The sequence below is a fragment of the Oryctolagus cuniculus genome, chromosome 6 (assembly GCF_051225735.1).
Source record: "Oryctolagus cuniculus isolate XC-2025 breed Fujian yellow rabbit chromosome 6, ASM5122573v1, whole genome shotgun sequence".
Lineage (NCBI taxonomy): Eukaryota > Metazoa > Chordata > Mammalia > Lagomorpha > Leporidae > Oryctolagus > Oryctolagus cuniculus.
The window spans coordinates 38230866-38251013 of NC_142872.1; the positions used below are offsets into that span (position 1 = coordinate 38230866).

General features: G+C 53.7%; 1 protein-coding gene across 13 annotated transcripts in view; it reads left to right on the forward strand.

The window, feature by feature from the left end:
• The window catches only part of ARHGEF37 (Rho guanine nucleotide exchange factor 37), a 56627-nt gene extending 41975 nt beyond the window's left edge, over window positions 1-14652 (forward strand). For all 13 annotated transcript variants that reach the window (XM_008255241.5, XM_089336067.1, XM_089336071.1 and 10 more), the window contains 6 exons: window positions 1440-1550; window positions 2201-2530; window positions 4903-5031; window positions 8390-8585; window positions 10247-10404; window positions 11808-14652. In XM_008255241.5, the coding sequence (XP_008253463.3) occupies window positions 1440-1550; window positions 2201-2530; window positions 4903-5031; window positions 8390-8585; window positions 10247-10404; window positions 11808-12017 (1134 nt within the window). In that variant the 3' untranslated portion in view covers window positions 12018-14652. The remainder of the gene's footprint in view (window positions 1-1439; window positions 1551-2200; window positions 2531-4902; window positions 5032-8389; window positions 8586-10246; window positions 10405-11807) is intronic.
• The last annotated feature ends 5496 nt before the right edge of the window (window positions 14653-20148 follow it).

The following is a 20148-nucleotide window of genomic DNA, read 5'->3' on the forward strand; positions in this document are numbered from 1 at the left end:
AGGTTCCTAGAGGGGCTAGGCAGGTAATAGAACTGAGTGAAGTGTACAAGACATAGATAATAGCATGCAATAGGAGTCTAATGTCGAACAGACTCTTCATGAGACTTTTTGGGTAGATTTAAATATAAAATAATATTTGGAATTTGGCCAAATGAATGAATGAGTCTAAGGAGGCAGCCATTACGCAGTACTGTGGGGGTGCTGCTGTGTGTGGATGTGGGCTGAGGGGGACCAGTTCTTCCGATTTTGAGCAGAGGAACCCTGGAAACTCAAGACTTTGTGGTAAAATTTCCTCATGTGTTGACCTGAGCCATTAATTCCATAAAAGCCTCAGTGCTGCACAGGCCCAAGAAAATAGATCTCTCAAACCGGATTCAGCCCACAGGACCACCAGTTTACCCACTCATCCTGCACATCACTGTCCTCAAACCAAAATTCCCATCTTTGGTCCTGTCACCCAGGCTGGCTCAGGCCATCCACTCTGCCCCCTTGCTGAGTGGTTTTGTTCTCAGTCACATCTGCTTGTGCAGACAGGTGCAGTCAGAGGTGACCCTGGGCCCTTTGTTGATGGGCTATGGGGTGGCGTGGCTGGGTGTATGTGAGAGGAAGGAGTTGCAGCTCCCCCACAGGTCTGCGCTGTACCCTGGGCTCCCAGGGCATCCTGGTACTGCACAGGACACTGGAAGGGGAAGGTGCTCAGAGCCTGTCCTGAAATAGATGGGAGAGCCTGCAGATACTGGCCTTGAGAGAGAGAACGCAGGGGACGTGTGACTGAGATAAATCTGGCTTCTCCAGCTCGGGTGACTATTTGGAGTCCCAAAGGCTGTATTTCCATAGATGCAGGACTTATACACTAGACGCTGTGTTAAGGTGGAATCCCATCAGGAGACAGGGCTTCCCTCCTTTCATCCTGAGTCAAGGAAAAGCCTCTTTGTCAGTGGGTCCTTAACATGCACACACGGAGCCCCAGGCTGGGAGCCTTTAGCAGGCAATGATATCCAGATGCAATTTTTAACTGCCCTGTGTTTGTAAGCAATCATTCTTACAAGTCCATCTACAGCGATTCTTACTGGTTTCCCTGCATGGTACCCTCATAAGGGTGTTTTTCTCTTCTCCTTTTTTTAATGCATTGATTTAATTATGAGTAGATAGTTGGTTTAAAGAAAAATATTAGTAGAATATGTGCAATATGAACATGGCAAGCAAACGTGTGAAGGTGGGGAAGCCCCGGAAGAGAGAGGGAAAGAGGCACTGGCTTGTTCTAAGGAAGAGCTCTCTGAATACCCAGGTGGTGCGAGGATAGAATAGGCTGGAACTTCCCCGTCACTGAGGGTGTGCAGAGGGCCTGGACAGCCTCTGCAGGATGTTCTGTGGAAGGGGAGTGAGGCATGAGACGGCCCCGGCAGGCTGTGACTGTGTCTCTCCGGCCTGGGGCCCAGGCTTTCCTCCGCTTCAGGCCACATGACTACGATCTGGACGTGCCCGAGGGGCCTGTGGCGCACTACCGCAGCCTGGTGAGGGACCTGCAGCGCGAGGCCTTCCTGGAGTTCGTGAGTGCTGCTTCCTTCTCCTCTTTGTTAGGCAGGCGCAGAGCCTGCAAGAGTAATATGTAGAAGGCAGGTGCTGTACACGGTTCTCATGTCCACGTTGCCTGGGGCGGTCAGCAGGGCAGGGGTCACTAGTAGTGCATTTTCTGATCAGAATAGCCCCAGCCATGTGTGTTGAGCCCCACTACCTGCCAGGCAGTATCCTAAGCCTTGTGCATTCTTTCCCACCTTTCATCCATACCATGTGGCTTCTGGGGTAGTCTCTGTTAAAAGTCCCATTCTGCAGATGGGAGTCGAGGCTCAGTGGGTGTGACCAGGGACCCCCGTTGTTTATATGGATGGGCCGAGGCAGGCTGAGATATGAACCATGTGGAAAATGCCCTGGACCACCAATCTATACAAAATCTTTTTTGAGATATTTGCACAGTAATGATACTAAGGAGTATTGAATGTTAAGCTCATTACATGCATTGTCCCCATTGTATAGAGGGGCAGACTGTGGTCCAGAGGGCTTAGATGACCTGTCAAGGGTCCCAGCTCATCGGTGGGGGTGGGACTGGTGCCTGGGCTTGCCAGCCTCTGAAGCTGCTGTCCCTAGTGCTCCCACCTCTGCCACCTCCCCACCTGACTCCCAAGCTCACCTCTCCCCACAGAAGCAGCGGCTGGAAGGCCTGGTGTGGCAGCCATTGTGCAGCCTGGCCAAAGCCCTAGTTGGCCCTCAGAACCTGATCAAGAAGCGTCTGGACAAGCTACTGGACTTTGAGCGGGTGGAAGAGAAGCTGCTGGAGGCAGGCAGTGTGACCTATGAGGAGGAGGCAGCCCGGCACACGTACCAGGCGCTCAACTCCCTGCTGGTGGCTGAGCTCCCGCAGTTTAACCAGCTGGCTCTGCAGTGGCTGGGCCAGATCCTGTGCACGTTCGTGGCCCTCCAGAGGGACCTGGCAAAGCAAGTGCTGCAGAGGGCGGAGGGCAGCATGGACCAGGTGAGGCCACAGGGACTGCGATGCCTCGAGGGAGTGGCCAGGCTGGGCCTGGCAGCACCTTCAGCAGGCTGTTTGCAGGGGCTGGGTGGAGTGAGATGGGGTCTTCCCAAAGGCCAGCAGGTGCTTACGAGGGGGCAGTGGGGACCTTCTAGGTCTCTCTTTCGGCTAGTGTCCCTCCATTGGTGGACTCAAACCATGAAAGTAAGGGCAGGACCCAGGGTCCAGGCCATTCCCAGGTGCTGGTAAACCAGGAGGCTGTCACCTATCCCTGGAGTGCTGGTGAAGGTGATGACAGAGACAGAGGCCCTTTCTATGCGGGCAGGCGTAAATGGCTCAGGCTGCTAGGATTTGTATAATACTTCCAGTAACTGCCTCCTGGTGAGCACTTCCATTGTACCTATTTGGAGCACTTTCCATAGAGCGTTTTGCATTATCTCATGGAATTTTCACAGCAGCCCTGCAGAGTTGGTATTATTATTATTATTATTATCATTGTTATTATTTTTCTCCTCCAAAAAATAAAAACATTGAGGCGCAGAGAGGTTCCGTAGTTTGCCTAAGGCCACACAGCTAATGGCAGGGCTTGAATACAGCAGTTCAAGCCCAGAGCCTGGGCCCTGGACCACAAAGCCCAAGGGCCTGTGAAAGGAGCTCTGGGCTGAAAACATACATAGGTTCCAAAGAGGTTTGGACGAACCTCCCAGTGCAAACTGTGATTCTGGCATTTTGACGTTGCAGCTGATGTAGGAAAGAATACCCAGCCGCATCCTGATCCTGCTCTGTGATGTCGGCATCCGGGCTGAAAGGCTGTGGTTGGACCTTGGGAGCACTTTCTGTCCTTCCCATCCCACAAGCGTCTCTTGTGCTTCCTGTCCCCCAGCTCAGCTTTCCTGAGCCAGCTCCTAGCATGGGGAGTCCTCTAAGACTGGCCCCACCCATAGCCACACTCTGCACCTGCGGCCCCGGGCTTCAGCACAGTGCTTCTGCGTGTGACACCCTCTTTATACATTCCCTCTTAGCCAGGAATGCCCCTCTCCCCACCACCGTGCCCTGTGCACCCCACCCCCGCAGCCTTACACAGTGGCTGGTGTGTCGTGGGCACCCGAGACATGTGGCAGGTGAGTGAGCCTCTCCACGAAGCTTTCAGGATTTCCCTCCCCGGGTGACAGGTCCCTGTCCCCAGCCTCCCTCCTCCAGTAGCCCTCTGAGCGGCCTTCTGCTGAGCACTGGCCAGAGCCCCTTCTGCAGCACCAGGGGCCGGGCTTTGCTGCTTCCCAGCCCTAGAGCTTTCAGGAGAGTTCTGTGTCAGACACAGGTTTTGGCTTGCTTGAGGCCAGAACCATCCGCAAGAAGATGATTGGCAGAAAGGTCAGTCTGGTTAGGTGGTCTTTTCTCTCTGCTCTGGCCCCCTGGATCCTCACCTATTGAGGCTCGGCTCTGCGGGGCTGCAGAGTGTTTTGGCATGCCAGGAGGGTGGAAGTCAGGTTTATAGCAGCAAGAATCGAGTCTGCATTTCCTAACGGATCATGCACTGTGGAATGGGAGGGCAGTGCCTGCTGCCAGCCTGCCTCGGCTGCGTCCTATGGAGCTTGGAGAGGCCTGCAGGGCAGAAACCCCAGTCTTCATCCATGACATGGGTTTGGTGACAATTCCGTGAGCTGGACTTGTGTCTGTGAGCTCTGGGGTCTCACTCACTCGCTCCCAGGTGGTCAGATTAGGACACAGGACTCTTTCCAGGGCTGGGGTCTCTCTGGACACAGTATGACACACAGGTCTTTAGGCTGTGAGTAATCTAAACCCAAACCAGACTGGTTTGAGTATGAAGAAGGGACTCACGGGGGGACTGGGAGGCCCAGCAGGGGATCAAGCCTGAGACCTGGCCACATGCAGAACAAGTAGCGCTCACAGAGCCCTGGTCTTTGCTCTACCCCCTGCCTCTGTTTCCCTCTCGAGGCTGGCTTTATTCTCAGACAGGCTTTTCTCTGCTTGGTGGGAGAGCTGGCTGGGCAGAGCTCCATGCGTGCACCTGCATATCTCAGAACCCTAAGGAAGAGCTCCCCTCTCATTCTCAGCCTTCACAAGAGTGCTCCCCTGGCCTGGCCTGGTCCATTGTCATCCTCGGACCAGGCTCCACGGATGGGAGGAAGGGATGCTAGGCGCACGGGTCCTCGGGTGAGAGCACCCTGCTGGGCAATACTCCTGGACCCCCAGAGAGGGATGTATTCTTAGAGGAGAGGGAGCCAGTAGGCGGCAGCACCCACAGCTGACCGTGATGAAAACGCCCATCATAGCGCTCCATTGGCTAGAGTGTGGGTAGCCGTGGTTTCCGTGTCTTGTCTTCCCTGAAGAAGGTCCTGTCTATCCCCACCCAGCTGCCCCACCGCCACCTCTCGGAGCCGGCCTTCAACAAGCTGGTGGAGGATACCCTAGGCCAAGCCGGTGACCAGCTTCGCTCCTTCCGAAAGAACTTTGAGAAAGTGCTGCCACTGCCCACCACACAAGTAAGTGTCCCTGCCTGTCCGCAAAGACCGCCCAGGCTTTCAAGTGTTCCCGGGTGAGGCTCACTCCCTTCCTCCCTTCCCTTTGTCTTTTCCCACTGTTTTGTTACCCATGGGCAGATTTTCTCTTCCCCTCTCCTTTCTGTCTCGGGGGGACACACCCATATACACCCTGCTCTTCATGGCCAATAAGCTGAAAAGCAGTCAGAACTCTCGGGTCAAGAATAAGAAAACTTTAACTCTCAAAGATTGAGTGGAATTAGTCTTAAGCATGGGCAAGTAGCATGAACATCAAAAGTCTGGAACTTTTGGGTTGGGCATTTTGCCTGGTGGTTAAGAGGCCTGTTTCAGAGTGTCTGGGTTCAAAACCCAGCCCTGGTACCTGTGCTGTGGCATAGCAGGTTAAGCTACCATCTGCAGCACCAACTTCCCATATAGGCACTGGCCAGAGTCCTACCTGTTAAACTATTGGTCCAGCTCCCTGCCTAGGAAAGTACTTGGGTCCCTGCCGCTCATATGGGAGACCCAAATGTAATTCCTGACTCCTGGCTTCAGCCTGGCCCAGCCCCTGCTGTTGAAGCTATTTGGGGAGTGAACCAGCAGATGGAAAATCGCTCGCTCACTCGCTTGCTCCCTCTTCTGTAATTCTAACTTTCAAACAGATAAAAAAAAAAATCTTAAAAAAAAAAATACCCAGCTCTGCCTTTGCCTCCAGCTTCCTGTTAATGTGGACCCTGGGTGACAGTGGTGATGGTTCCAGTGGTACTTAGGTTCCTGCCACCCACATGGGAGACCTGGATTGAGCTCTTAGCCCCTGGCTTCAGCCCTGCCCAGCCCCAGCCATTATGAGTATTTGGGGAGTGAACCAATGAATGGGAGCGCTCTCCCGCACACGTGCGCTCTCTCTCTGTCTCTCTGTCTCTCTCTCTGTCTCTCTCTCTCTCTCTCTCTCTCTGCCTGTCAAAACCAACCAACCAACCTGGACCGTCCTCACATTTGTCATCAAGATGTGTCCTACTCCCTCACCATGTTCTCATACCAGCTTCCATACCACATCCCTTAGGGGTGCTGTTTTGTGTCCCTGCTGCGCCACTTCTGATCCAACTCCCTGCTAATGATCTGGGAAAAGAAGTGGAAGATGGCTCAAGTGTTTGGGCCCCTGCTACCCACATGGGAGATCTGAATGAAGCTCCTGGCTTTGGTGTGGCCCAGCGCCAACTGTTATGGCCACCTGGGGAGTGAACCAGTAGATGGGAGATCCCTCTCTTTCTGTCTCTCCCTGCCCTTTAACTCTGCCTTTCAAATTAATAAATGTTTAAAAATAAATGAAGACCTGCAGCCCCTCAAGTGTGTGGTAGGAGCCTCTTCTCTCTTTGTACTTAAAACCAATTGGCAAGCTGTACTCATTATACAAAAATGAGAAGACAGAGAAACAAAAAAAGAGGTGAAAACATTTGCTTTTTTTTTTAATTTATTTTACAGATAGAGTTAGACAGTGAGAGAGAGAGAGACAGAGAGAAAGGTCTTCCTTCCATTGGTTCACCCCCCAAATGGCCGCTACAGCCGGAGCTACACCGATCTGAAGCCAGGAGCCAGGTGCTTCCTCCTGGTTTCCCATGCAGGTACAGGGGCCTAAGCACTTGGGCCATCCTCCACTGCCCTCCCAGGCCACAGCAGAGAGCTGGACTGGAAGAGGAGCAGCCGGGACTAGAACCTGGTGCCCATATGGGATGCCGGTGCCACAGGCGGAGGATTAACCAAGTGAGCCATGGCACTGGCCCCAGGTGAAAACATTTGTAATCCTAGACACTCTTTCCCTTCCCCTCCTTGCCCACACACACACACACACACCTTTCTTAGATGCCTGACTTACTTGGCTGAAGGTCCAGAACCCACTGGAAATACAGCCGTGAGGTCAGGAGCAGTCCTGGTGATACATGCAGTTGTCCTTCCCTCTGGGCCCTCCAGGGGGTACTTCTGTCTTCAGTACACCTTGGAGCTTGTCAGGCTAAAGAAGGCAAATATTTGCTATACCGCCAGCTTTAAAAAAAAAAAAAAGTTTATTTCTTTCATCAACTTGAAAGAGTGACAGTGAGAGCGAGTGAGGGAGATGAGATCTTTCACCCACAGGTCCACTCCCCAAAAGGCTGCAACAGCCAGGGCTGGGCCAGGAGTCAGAAACTCCATCCACGTCTCCCACATGAATGCCAGAAACCCAAAGACTTGAGCTACCTTTTTAGGCACATTAGCAGGGAGCTGGATTAGAAGAGGAGTAGCCAGGACTTGACCTGACACTCCAGTATGTGATGCAGGCCTTGCAAGTGGCGGCTTAACCTGCTTTACCACAACGCCCGCCCCTTAATGCCCTCTGCCTGTTCTTGCTTTTATACTCACATTAACCAACCCATCTCCGCCATCCCATTTAAGGACCCATTTGGAAACATTGAGCCCTCCCAGTTCTTAATCCTGACTCAATGTCTCTGTTGGGGTAGGGTTATGGCAGAATCTGTGCCCAAATGGCCCCAAAGGCACCTCTGCCTACCTCCCCACACCTAACTCCTCCCCCTAGAAGTAACCATATCCATCACAGTAAGCATATTTGTGTGTGTGTGTGAGAGAGAGTAGAGAGAGAGAGAGAGAGATATTATATAAATACCTGCACAAATAGAATATATAGTAGATACATGTTTAGCCTTTTTAGTTCCTTACTGGTTTTACAACAGGAAACCCTCACACTTGAGTCCCTTGTTGGCACTTTTGCCAGAAGCAGTGAGTGCAAGGAGAGTTGGGGACAAGCTGAAAGGGCCACCAAAGCACTGTCCCTGGCTAGAGGGCAGCTTGCATCCCGGCAGACCTGTGTTTCTCTACACCATTCACAAAGCTCACCAGCGGCCTTATGTACGGTAGGCACTCAGTGAGTCCTTGTGGACTGAAAACCCACAGAGTCGCAGATGTGTGAGGGCTGCTGTGTGGGCCCCGTGCAGGTGGTAGCCAAATGCCTGAGGCTTGGTACCTCATGAAGCACACAGTCTTATGGGACTAAAATACTTACACAAGGCATTTGCCTGCAGGATAACTCAGCTGGGCATTATGGGCTGGATTTAGGGCCCACTCTTCAGAATTCTGTAATAGAAATTTCAAAATGAAGAATTTGGATTTTAGAGAATCCCAGAAACTAGAAGTTTCTCCAGAATGGCCTTTGGATGCTGAGAGCCAACCCTCTAGTGTTGATGGCACTGCTGCTGGGGTTGGCGTGGGCCCGCTGGTAGCAGAGGGAGGATCGGGCCAGGATTTGGGCTCTCAGAATGTGGCAAATGTTCATGCAAGCACTTGTGTCTGTCTCTGGCCCTTCTCCCCCCAGCCCCTCCTGCCAGGGTCTGAACGCCAGGTGCAGGCTCTCCTGAGCAAGTATGGCCCTGGGAAGCTGTATCAGGTGACAAGCAACGTCAGCGGGCCTGGGACCCTGGACCTGACACTGCCACGGGGCCAGATCGTGGCCCTCCTTCAAAACAAGGACACCAAAGGCAACAGCAGCCGCTGGCTGGTGGACACTGGGGGTACGTGAGCCTTTGTTGGCCCTTCTCCTCCTCCTGGGACAAGACCCCAAGAGAAGCCAGTGGGCAGGCATGGGCACTCTTGTGGGCCAAGTCTGGCTGTGCAAAAATCCGGGATGGGAGTGAGAACAGGTGTTATACAGGGGGTGGGGCACACTCAAGCTAGTGCAACTCCATGGTGCACGACACCAGGAGGAATTCCACCTCATCGCAGCATCCATCGCCAGTCCATACTGGGTGCTGTGCAGACAAGATGAGTGCCTTGCCTTGGGCGCCTCACAGGCTGCTGGCATGGCGATGTGTGAAGGGAGAACTCCAGCACCACCTGGAAGATGCAGGTGCATGTGGGTCCCAGCTCCTTGACTGAAGTCTGATGTCAAGGATGAGGAAAACCACTGGCCCTCCCCTTCTTCACTGGCTACCATGGCCTTGGGGTGTGCTGCTCAGTTCTGGGTATCCAGGCTTGAAGCAGGGGGTACCATCAACTAGGGATGAGATGGCCCAGCAGAGCCTTCCAGAGAGGAAGAGTGGGTCCCAGAAGATAAGGGTTGCTTGGGATTTCTGTTAGGGGACCTACAGATTATTTTTTTAAAGATTTATTTCTTTGAAATGTAGAATGACAAAGAAAGACAGACAGACAAATGGCCTCAACAGCCAGGACTGAGCCAGGCTGTTGCCAGGAGCCTGGAACTCTATCTACACCTCCCCCAAGGGTAGCAGGGACCCAAGCACTTGGGCCATCATCTGCTAACTTTCTGGACATTAGCAAGGGACTGAATCAGAAGCAGAGTGGCAGCTTAACTTGTTATATAGCACAGCACCTGCCCCTCAGCCCTCCATGCCATGGGGGGCTTTTTTCCACCTTTAGACAGCTTATTATAATTGTTTAAGTATATTAATCTTTATTAGAAAAAAATAGGACAGGTCCCTAAGCCCATGAATTATATCATGTGGTTATATAGTGCTAGATCAAGTTTTAAAAAGTGGGGCAATTTAAAAAGTGGGCATCAGGCATCTAGCACCCTCCGGACTTGGGAAATCACGGACTGGGTGTTAGAGCAAGACCCCTGGGACAGGAGGGCTGGATTGGGATCCCAGCTCCTCTACTGAGCAAACTGCATGGTTTTAAGGAAGTCAGGCAGCTCCTCTGATTTCACCCACCAACTTCAGGAGTTGGTGAAGACCGTGAGATTGGGTGCTGGACCTAGAGCCTTGGGGTGTGCGGGCCATTTTGGCCATGGCAACCAGAGCAGCCAAGAAGGAGCTGGGGCCTCCCGCCTGTGGGGGACCAAGGCAGTCTTGGTGAGAGGAAGCAGCCTGGCTCTGGGCGGCCCCCAGAGGGGTGTGGGGCCATGGGGCCAGCACAGGAAGGCAGTTTTCATTATCAGTCCCAAGAGCAGCTGTGCTCTCTGTCAGAGCTGTTCACAGCAGAGTGGGCTGCCTCGGGTAGGGAGTGAGCACCTGTCGTGGTGGGAGGGGTGTGAGCAGAAGCTAGAAGCAGCACCGGGGAGGGGTACATTGTGGGTTCCCAGATGACCTTGTGGGATCCACTGAAGTGTGGTGTGCCGGGAAGCTGAGCCAAGGGCATGTGTGTCTGTTGACATCTGAACTACAAGGGGTGGGAAGACGATCCACAGCCCGGTGACCTTCTGCCTGTCCCCTAGGCCATCGGGGGTACGTGCCGGCTGGGAGACTGCAGCTGTACCGCATCATTCCCAGTGATCAGGAGCTCAGAGGGCAGGCGGGGCCACGTGTAGACTCCCCGCAGCCAGCACCACAGCACACCTCAGCCCCAGTCCCTTCTCTCTCTGCTGTGCCCCAGGTGAGTGTGGGACAGGGCTGGAGGCTGGCCTCACCTCTGCCACCTGGACTGGGGCTGGAGTTTGCTGCACTGTGAAAATCTCTGTTCTGCCTATCTGGAGGGCCTGCTGCCCTGTGAGGCTGGGATCTTGTGCAATGGTCACGTCAGTGTCCGAGGCAGGGAGCGATCCAGAAAAAAGGGCCTCCCACCCAGCCACATAAATGGTAGGAAGCTGACCCTCCCTCATCCCCCAGATGGGATCTATTCATTGCTGCCGTCCTTCCATATTTGCCAAGCTCTGTGTAGATAACAGATACATTGATGAACAAGAGTATCGTGGTCCTTGCTTTCCTCAAGCCTATGGTCTAGGGGCAGGGAGAAGTGTGAAGGACAAAGGCCTGATATGAAGAGCCATAAAATTAGCGCAGTGACAAGTGCCAGAGTGCTGGGTGTTGACAGGCCCAGGAGAGGTTTGTCTGAGAAGAATGGGGTTTTTCTCAGCTGGGAAGAGTAAGTAGAATTGAGTAGATAAAGAGAGTATACAGGGGCGCACATGGGAAGAGCAGAGAGTGTACAAGCACGTGCAGAAGCCCAGTGGCAGCAGAGGACGGAGGGTGTATGGGGCGTATGGGGAAGCCAGTGTAGCCAGGCAGAGTGCAGTGCTGCTGGAGACTGAAGCAGGGCCGGGCCAGCAGGGCCTTGGTGAGAGATCAGTCTGTTTCAAAGGCAGTGGGAAGCATGTGCGTGTGTGTTCATGGCAGCATTATTCATAGGAGCCAGAAGGTAGAGACAACCCAGATGCCATCAGCATGAGCAGATAAACAAAAGGTGAGACTATGCGGTGGAGTATTACTGAGCTGGGAAAAGGAAAGGCGTGTTGATGGCGTGGATAGGGCTCAGGTGCAGAACGCTGAGTGAGAAGCCAGTGGCAGAAGTCTACATGATTCCCCCGAGAGGAATGTGTTCAGTAGGCTGGTCGTAAAGACAGAAATTCGATCGGTGGTGGGCAGGGCCTTAGGGGGCGAGGGGGGTGACCACTTACTGTATAGGGATTTTCTGTGATGAGGAAAATGTTATGAAATCAGTGGTGATGATTGTACAACCTTGGGAACAAGCTAAAAGCATGGCATTCGCACATTTTAAAAGGGTGAATGGGACAGTATGTGAATTATACTTTAAGAAAAAAAGGGACTGACTAGAAAACCATTGCAGGGTTTGGCTTTGCAGGGGTGGGGTCATTGTCAGGATTGGGTGAGAGGGGAGGGCCAGGCCGGCCCCCTGGACCCTGGTGTTCATGGAGGCTGCTCTCACAGTCAGCAGCAACAGCAGCCGCAGTGGGTCCCAGCGTCGTGTGGAATGACGTGAACTGCCTCTTTGGACTCAGTCTCTCTGTCCTCCCTCTGTGTCCTTCCCGTGTGTTTCAGGTGGTCGCTGCTTACCCCTTTGTGGCCCGGAGCCACCACGAAGTCAGCCTGCAGGCCGGCCAGCCCGTGACCGTCCTGGAGGCTCAGGACAAGAAGGGGAACCCAGAGTGGAGCCTGGTAGAGGTGAACGGACACAGAGGATATGTGCCTTCCAGCTTCCTGGCCAGGGCCCCAAGCCCAGCTCCATGGGGCTGGAGTCTGCCCTCTTAGGGTATTCTCCGTGGAGCCCACGTTGCCAGAGGAGGAGATGGGAATAGAGGCTGTGACCTTGGAAGAGAGGCAAAGAAAGGGCAGGAGTAGAAGGGAAGACCAGGCCTGTGTCAGGGAAGGACACCTGGAAGGCAGCCAGAACAGGTGGGTGGGCCACAAAGGCTTAAGGCAGGACCACTCGTTTTGTCTGCTCAGGGAAACCATCCCATGCTGGGTCACACACCCTGGACAGCAGGCCACAGCTCACTGGCCAGTCTCCCCCATGCTTCTGTCAGGGCCTGCCCATGGGAGTGCTTACCCAGGTGGATGTTACCTGTGTGCTGGGTGTTTGCAGAACTGCCTGGCCTGACCATTCACTGCCTGTAAGTGGCATCAGGAGACACCATGGCTGGCAGTCACTGATTCCCTGACTTGGGCCACGGGGTTTTGGGCAGTAAACCACATGGAGCCCTCTCAGGCCAGGGACCTATGGGTTTGTCTGAGCTGTGCACAGGTTCCCAGGAGACTCTTGGCTGTGCCTGCGAGTGGGAGTGACCAAGTCACAGTTCTGGAATGTGTGTGGGCAAGTTCAGAGACAGTTCCCAGGAAGAGGGGACTTTTGACAGCATGTCAGGTGCACCAGGGGACAAAGTGCCATGCAAAGCAGACAGGAACCTGAGTAGGCTGGGGTGGGCCTGGTGGTTGGGGGAGGTTGGATCATGGCCGTTTCCCTGTTTCTGGGGAGGAGAGCCAAGGGGATCCACCGTAGTTTCAGGTTGTCTCTGAGGGCCTCGAGGCATGTGACATCAGCTGGCTGTGGGACCCGAGACACAGGAGACAACCAGTGTTTTCCCATCCAGGAAGCCCTGCCTCACAGGAGAATAAAGTGAGGCTAAGGATGTGGAGGCCCTTGCAACCTGTGAAGTATGACAGCAACGCCAGTGGCCCCAGCTGGCCAGGCTGGCGAGTGGAAGCTCCCTGCTGTCTGGCCCCATGCCCACCCCAAGGCAGTAGGCATTGTCACCGTTTGGAGTCTTTTCCCATTGCCCTGGGATCTCTTTGGAGTCATTCTCAGTACTGCATTCTGGGTAGCCAATCCCTTGAACTTGGAAAGCCATCTCTCAATTACCCTCAAACAGTTCCTGTTCCAGGAAGACGACCCCTGGCGGCTATGTTGGGTACAGTCTCTGCTGCCTAGTCCCCTCTTGGCTGTTGTGGGCTGAGATAGAGGGCAAGATTCATAGATGGGGGAAAGTGAGGCATTGTGACTGCTCTATGACTTAGAGAGTTTGGAAGTGCTTGAGTTAGAATGTGTTTAAGCAGGTGGTATCTTAGATTTATTTCCTAAGAACACCCCGTGCTGTAACTAGAGTACCTAGTGCCGTCAGCCCTGGGTTTGGAAGAGCCTTTAAGAAATCTGTAGGTGCCCAGATCAGTCGCAGCTGCCCGCCTCTCAGCCTGTTAAAGCAGGGACTGCGTGACATGCCAGCAGCTCGTCCCCACCACGCCCCCGCCACAGCACCACGCCCATTTGACGAGATGCTCTTGACGCATTTTACTTTCTTTTTCCTTCTCAGATTTCTGATAAAAATAGTCAACACTGAGGAGCAGGTAGTAGAATGGGAAATTTACTCATGGGTTGCTCAGCTGGGACCCAAACTCAGGGCTCCCCACTGTGGCTGCTCGCTGGGCAGCGGGAAGCAGTACAGGAAGCCAGGATCCCCGCCAGGCCCTGATCCGATTGAACAGGGGTGCAGCCTGGGCCCCAGGAGGTGGGGGGGATTCGGGGAGTTTCCTGGGTACTTCCAAGGTCCAGCCAGTGCTGGGGACAGACAGCCCTGGGGTCAGCAATGGCTATGAGCTGTTAGGAAGAATGTGTTCTGGGTGAGCCTTGTCGACCTGGCCATTCCAAGCAGGGTAGCCTTAGAGGCAGTCTGAGATAGGACAGCCTGTTCTGTCAGGTCCCAGAATGTATTTTTATTAAGTGCCATTAAAAGGGACCTGAACAAAATTGGATGTTCTTGTAGGCATAGGGAGAAAAATGGAATGTTCTTGGAATCACGTCTATCTTGTGGAGGGAAAATAAGACGTATTCAGTAGCATGTGGGTTTTGGTTTCTCGTAGACCAGGGATAAGATTGAAAGTCACTGAAGAGTGAGAGGATGGCACGTGGTCTGCATTTTCTTCAGGGGACTCTGCAATGTGCCTTCCCCCCTCCCTCCCACGCCTAGAACCATTGCACTGTGTCTTATTTATTTCTCCGCTGGGCTGCCACATCCCAAACTTGCTAAAATAGCTGCCTGTGAACTGAACAAGACTTTCCATCGAAGACTGATTCACAAGCATATCCCTTGCTCTTCTGCCGTGGGAGTGAGGCCCTCTAACCATCCAGCCCTTGCTCAGTTTGGGATATGAGGGCAAGAGTTACAGTTTCAAAGGGCAGATGAGTGAATTCTTGGTTAATGTGACAAACGCCAGCTCAATGAGTGCTGATGTGAGCAGCTGAGAATAAAGGGCTGCAGATGAGCGTGTCTCCGCATTCCATGCGTCTGCGATCACTGGCAAGCCAGCTCCATTGTTTCCTGACACTCGCAGTGCAAGGAAATAGCGTCTTGTCCATTCGTGTTCACGTAATAAATGTCTCCTGCTCACTCTCGATGCCTCTACAAATTGAACTGGGCTGCTCAGGTACAGCAAGCGGTCAGATGAGGCCCTGTCTGGAGAGGGAGGCAGACAAGCCAGCAGTCCCGTACCTACTGTCGCTCCCCCTCTTCGTGGAGGAACGACACAGGACCCTGCGCTGTTCTTTCGTCTGCTCGGCCCTCCCCGGGTTTGCTGCTGGTTCTTCCCGGGTTGGCTACTATCCCTTCCACCTCCGTGGAAGGGCAGTTCCCCCTGGCCGCATTCCCCACTTCCGCAGGGGAGCGGCACACCGCCGGCCTGCTCTACTCGGGGGCTGCACAGGTGTTCCTTCAGCTAGATGTTCCCCATAGATGTTCCTGGTGCATGCCGTCTCTCTCCTCCTTTATAGTCCTCCTCCGCCAATCCCAACTCGGCTGCCCACACGCCGAGTACGCTGCTCTCCAATCAGGAGCAAGTCCTACAGTTAATTGATTGAACTGGAGGCAGCTGTGCGGAAGCTGTTTACTTCTCTCCCAGCGCCATATTGTGGGAGAGCAGATGCATAGAATAAGTCTTAATTCCAGTAACAGTCTAGTCCGGATTGCTCCCCACAGATCCCCCTTTCTTTTTATTTTTTGGCGTTGATACGCGCCTGTCTTCGGTGTCCCGCGGCATACACTCTGCTCTACTTGCTAGAGTTGCCACAGGCTCTTACAAGTCCTATCAGGCAAACCGAATCCGGGTCCTCTCTTCGCCATTGTAAGGAGGTTTTTAGGCGCTGATGCGTGCCTGTGTTCGGTGCCCTGCAGCGCATGCTCTGCTCTGCCTGCAGGGGACTTACAAGACCTATCAGGCAAACCAAATCCAAGCCTTCTCATTGCCTTATTGTGGGGGAGACTTATTAGTATTGGTTCGTGCCTATCTTCGGTGACCTGCAGCTCATACTCTGGTCGAGCTTTGCTGGCGCTTACCGCCTTAAATCAGGCAGACCGAATCCAAGCCTCCTAATTGTTGCATTGTGGGGAAGCTTTACTGATGTTAATTCGTGCCTGTCTTCGGTGACCTGCGGCTAGCCGCCCAGGTGCTCATCGCCTCACTAATCGGGCAGACCGAATCCAAGCCTTCTAATTGGCATGTTGAGGGGAGGCCTTATTTTTCTCTATTTCTCTATCTCCGGGCATTCCTATTTCTCCCATTTTACTTCTATCTGCCAACATTCCCATTTCTCTCACTCCACTTCCAAACTTCTGTTTCTCTTATCCCTGCGGCTTTCCGGCACCTCGCCCCGCCGGCGGGTTCCCGGCTCTGCGCCGCTTCAGCCCGCGCGCCTCTCTCATCTGCGCAGCTTCCCGGCTTTGCGCGGCTCGGCTTTGCGCGCTCCGCGGTCTCCACGCTTAACCCTTTCGCGTCTAAACCACGGCCTACGCCAGCGTTCCCTATCTATTCACGCCCCGTGCTCTCTCTGCACGCGGCGACTTCCGCGAGTAACACAGCGTAGCTTGCGTCTCCACCACTAGCATTCAATCCAAGTTCCCCGGGCTAGCCTGGCGAATTCAACCCAGCGTACGTCTCCGCCCCACGATTTGGCTTCCCGTCCTTTGCTCCCCGGGCTAATCAGACGGATCCCAATCTGGCTTACGTCTCAGCTTCTGGTTTCAACTTTTCGCCCCCTATTCCCGGGCTAACTTGAGAATCCCAAAGTGGCTTCCGTTTCCGCCTTGGCCTGCCCCCCGCGGCTTCAATTTCCCTAACACTTTTCTCTACCCGGTATGTTTCCCCAAGCTTTCCTCCAACGATATTCCTCCCTCATTTCTCCTGGCCTCTCCCCACAGTCCGCGTCCGAGTCTGTTTGTTCTAGCTTTCACTTTCGCTTTCGACCTTAGAGATTTCTCCTAGCTTCCCCCCGTAGTCCGTAGTCCGTATCTGAGTCTATGCCTAGGCTTTCAACAGCTTCCTCCGGCTCCTTTTTCGTCCGGCTTTTCCCTAGGCTGTTTGCTAGTCTCTCTCTCCGATATTTTCCCAGTTCTTCCCATTTCTTCCCTCCTAAGTTTCCTATCCGTCCTAAGTTTCCTATCCGAGCTAGGTTTCCTATCCGAGTCACGGCACCATTATGTCGCTCCCCCTCTTCGTGGAGGAACGACACAGGACCCTGCGCTGTTCTTTCGTCTGCTCGGCCCTCCCCGGGTTTGCTGCTGGTTCTTCCCGGGTTGGCTACTATCCCTTCCACCTCCGTGGAAGGGCAGTTCCCCCTGGCCGCATTCCCCACTTCCGCAGGGGAGCGGCACACCGCCGGCCTGCTCTACTCGGGGGCTGCACAGGTGTTCCTTCAGCTAGATGTTCCCCATAGATGTTCCTGGTGCATGCCGTCTCTCTCCTCCTTTATAGTCCTCCTCCGCCAATCCCAACTCGGCTGCCCACACGCCGAGTACGCTGCTCTCCAATCAGGAGCAAGTCCTACAGTTAATTGATTGAACTGGAGGCAGCTGTGCGGAAGCTGTTTACTTCTCTCCCAGCGCCATATTGTGGGAGAGCAGATGCATAGAATAAGTCTTAATTCCAGTAACAGTCTAGTCCGGATTGCTCCCCACACCTACAGTGTGCGTGGCAGGGCTGGCCAGGGCAGTCCCAGGGGCCAGGCTCGGACTCTGAGTCCCAGAAGTGAGATCAAAGCTGGGGCCCGGTGGGGGACTGGGGTTAGGTAAAGGTGACCAAGAGGACCTGCCAGGGCCCAGAGGTGGCAGTGAACATGGCGCGTCAGGGAACCGAAGTACTGCGGGCCTGGGACATGGGATTCTGTAGGGGTGCGGGCGGGGCAGCAGGCTCAGTGTGGTAAAGGTGTTCATTGGTTATTTGGAGGCAGGTGGGGAGGAGCTCCTGGAGGGTCTGAAACAGAGAGGGGGTAGTGCCCAGGGTTGTATTTTAGGAGCCCTGGGCTCTGGCTATGTGCCTGGTGCTCCAAGTGACCACACACTCTGTGGGGGCAGGAAGCTCAGATTCATCCCAGAAGCTTGCCCTGCCTTTGCCCTGGCCTCAAGTAACAGATGGGTGGTGCGCGTCGCTCAGATAAACGTCACATGGGGTGGGAGCCCCAGAGTTCTGCCATCAGCTGGCAGAGACGAGATGTACAAGTTTCTGACCCACTGGGGAGAGGATGCCCTGGCCCCAGAGACGTGCTGTGGACTAGACCGACAGGTGCTCAGACAAGGGAGAGGTTTGGGAGGGCTGTGGTGAACAGGGAAGGCTTCCTGGAGAAGGTGGAGCAGATGCTGGGCCTTGTGGGATAAGCTGTGCTGTAGTTTGGGTCCCCCAAAAGTTCAGTGTTGGAACCTTAGTTCCTCAAGTCTGCAGTGTTGGGAGCTGGGGCCTAGTGGGAGGCATGTAGCTCACAGGCTTGGAAACCTCACAGGTGGATTAATGCCTTTACTTGGGAATGAAGTCAGCCATGGTGGGAGTCCAGCTCCCTTCTGCGTGTGCCTGCTTCCCCGTCCGACTCACACCATGTTAATATGGTAGCTAGGGGCCCTCACCAGAGACAGCCTCCAGAACCATAAACCTAAACAAGCTGCTTTCTTTATAAATGCTGCACTCTCGAGTATTCTGTTACAGCAAAGAGAAACAGACCAAGGCAAGGGGGATTAGAAATGAGAAAGCAAAGAGAGGCTTCCTCAGAGCCCGAGAGGCAGCCTGCATGGTGCATGGAAAGTGCCCTGCGCTTGGCCTTGGAAAGCCGGATGTCCCTACTGACATGGTGCAGCAGATGAAGCCACTGCCTGGGATGCTGGCCTCCCATAGGAGAGTGTCTGAGAGAGTCATTCCTGGATGCTCCACTTCTCATCCTGCTCCCTGCTGATGTGCCCGGGAAAACAGCAGAGAATGGCCCTGCACCCACGTGGGAGACCTGAAAGGGGGTCTTGGCTCCTGGCTTCGGCCTGGCCCAACCCTGGCTGTTGTGTCCATTTGGGGAGCAAACAGATGGAAGATACCTCTTCTCTCTCTCTTTTTCTGTTGCTCCCTCTTTCTGTCACTCTGCATTTTAAATAAATGACTTTTTTTAAAAGATTTAATTATTTTCTTGAAAGGCTGAGTTTACAGAGAGGAGAGACAGAGAGACAGAAATATTTTCCATCCACTCATTCAGTCCCTAATGATTGCAACAGCTGGACCTGGGCCAGTCTGAAGCCAGGAGCTTCTTAGGGGTCTCCCATGTGGGTGGAAGGGGTCCAAGCACCTGGGCCATCCTTTGCTGTTTTCCCAGGTGCATTAGCAGGGAGCTGGATCAGAAGTGGAGCAGTTGGGTCTTGAACTGATACCCTGTTCAGGGACAGGGATGCTGTCCCTGAAGGTGGTGGCTTTACCTGCTATACCACAACATGAGCCCAAAATAAATGACTCAGAGAGAGAGAGAACCAGAGTCCAGGGCTGATCTGACCCTAGGGAAGCAGCAATGTACTTATCCTGGCTTCTGTGTACAAGGAGTGTGGTGGGGGCCGTGGCCTGCCCTGCCCCCCCCCCAGCCCCGAAAGCCCAGCTGGGACCTCACATCTAATGTGGAGGATCATTTCAGTGTCTGTCATGGCAGGGAAAAGCTTCAAACACCCTGGACTAGGGGTGAGGGAAGTGGGTGCTGCTCCAGGCCGCAGCTCCTGATCAACCTAGTAACTGAAACTTGCTCATCTGTTTGCTTTGTCAGTGATTTTTAAAAAGATTTATTTACTTGAAAGGAAGAGATACGAGAGAGAAGGGGGAGGGGAGAGAGATATATATTGATCTTCCATCTGCTGGTTCACACCCCAAATGGCTGCAGTGGCTGGAGCTGGGCCAATCTGAAGCCAGGAACCAGGAGCTTCTTCAGCTCTCCTACATGGGTGCAGGGGCCCAAGCACTTGGGCCCTCTTCCGTTGCTTTCCCAGGCACATTAGCTGGGGGCTGTCCTGGAAGTGGAGCAGCTGGGACTCTGGCTGCCGCCTGTATGAGATGCCGGTGCTGCAGGCAGAGGCTTAACCTACTGTGCCACAGAGCCGGCCCCTCAGTATTCCAGAACTTGGGTTTTCTGTTTTCTCTTCTGTAAAACAGTAAAAAGAATAAAGGCAAAATTGGTAAAACGAATAAATGAGAATAGTCGCGGATGGCGTCAGGAGTATCACTGATGTGTATTGAGGGAACACGTGAACTGTGGCCACCAGGGGGCAGCAAGGATCTTCCAGTCAGCAGGCACCTCTGGTGGCAAGCTGAAGGCAGGCTGTGCAGTGAGAGGAGGGGCCAGGACTGGAGCCTGCACCCTCAGTTCAGAAAGCTGCAGCTTCTGGGCTGTAACCAGCAGTGGACACATCAGAAGGGGTTCCAGTGGTCCCCAACATTCTCATTTTTTGAGAGAAGCCAGAATCCTGGATCCTTACTTGTTTGTTACTGGGCTTTTTTTTTTTTTTTTTTTTAAGGTTTCATTTATTTATTTGAGAGGTAGAGTTACAAACAGTGAAAGGGAGAGACAGAGGTCTTCCTTCTATTGGCTCACTCCCCAAATGGCTGCAAT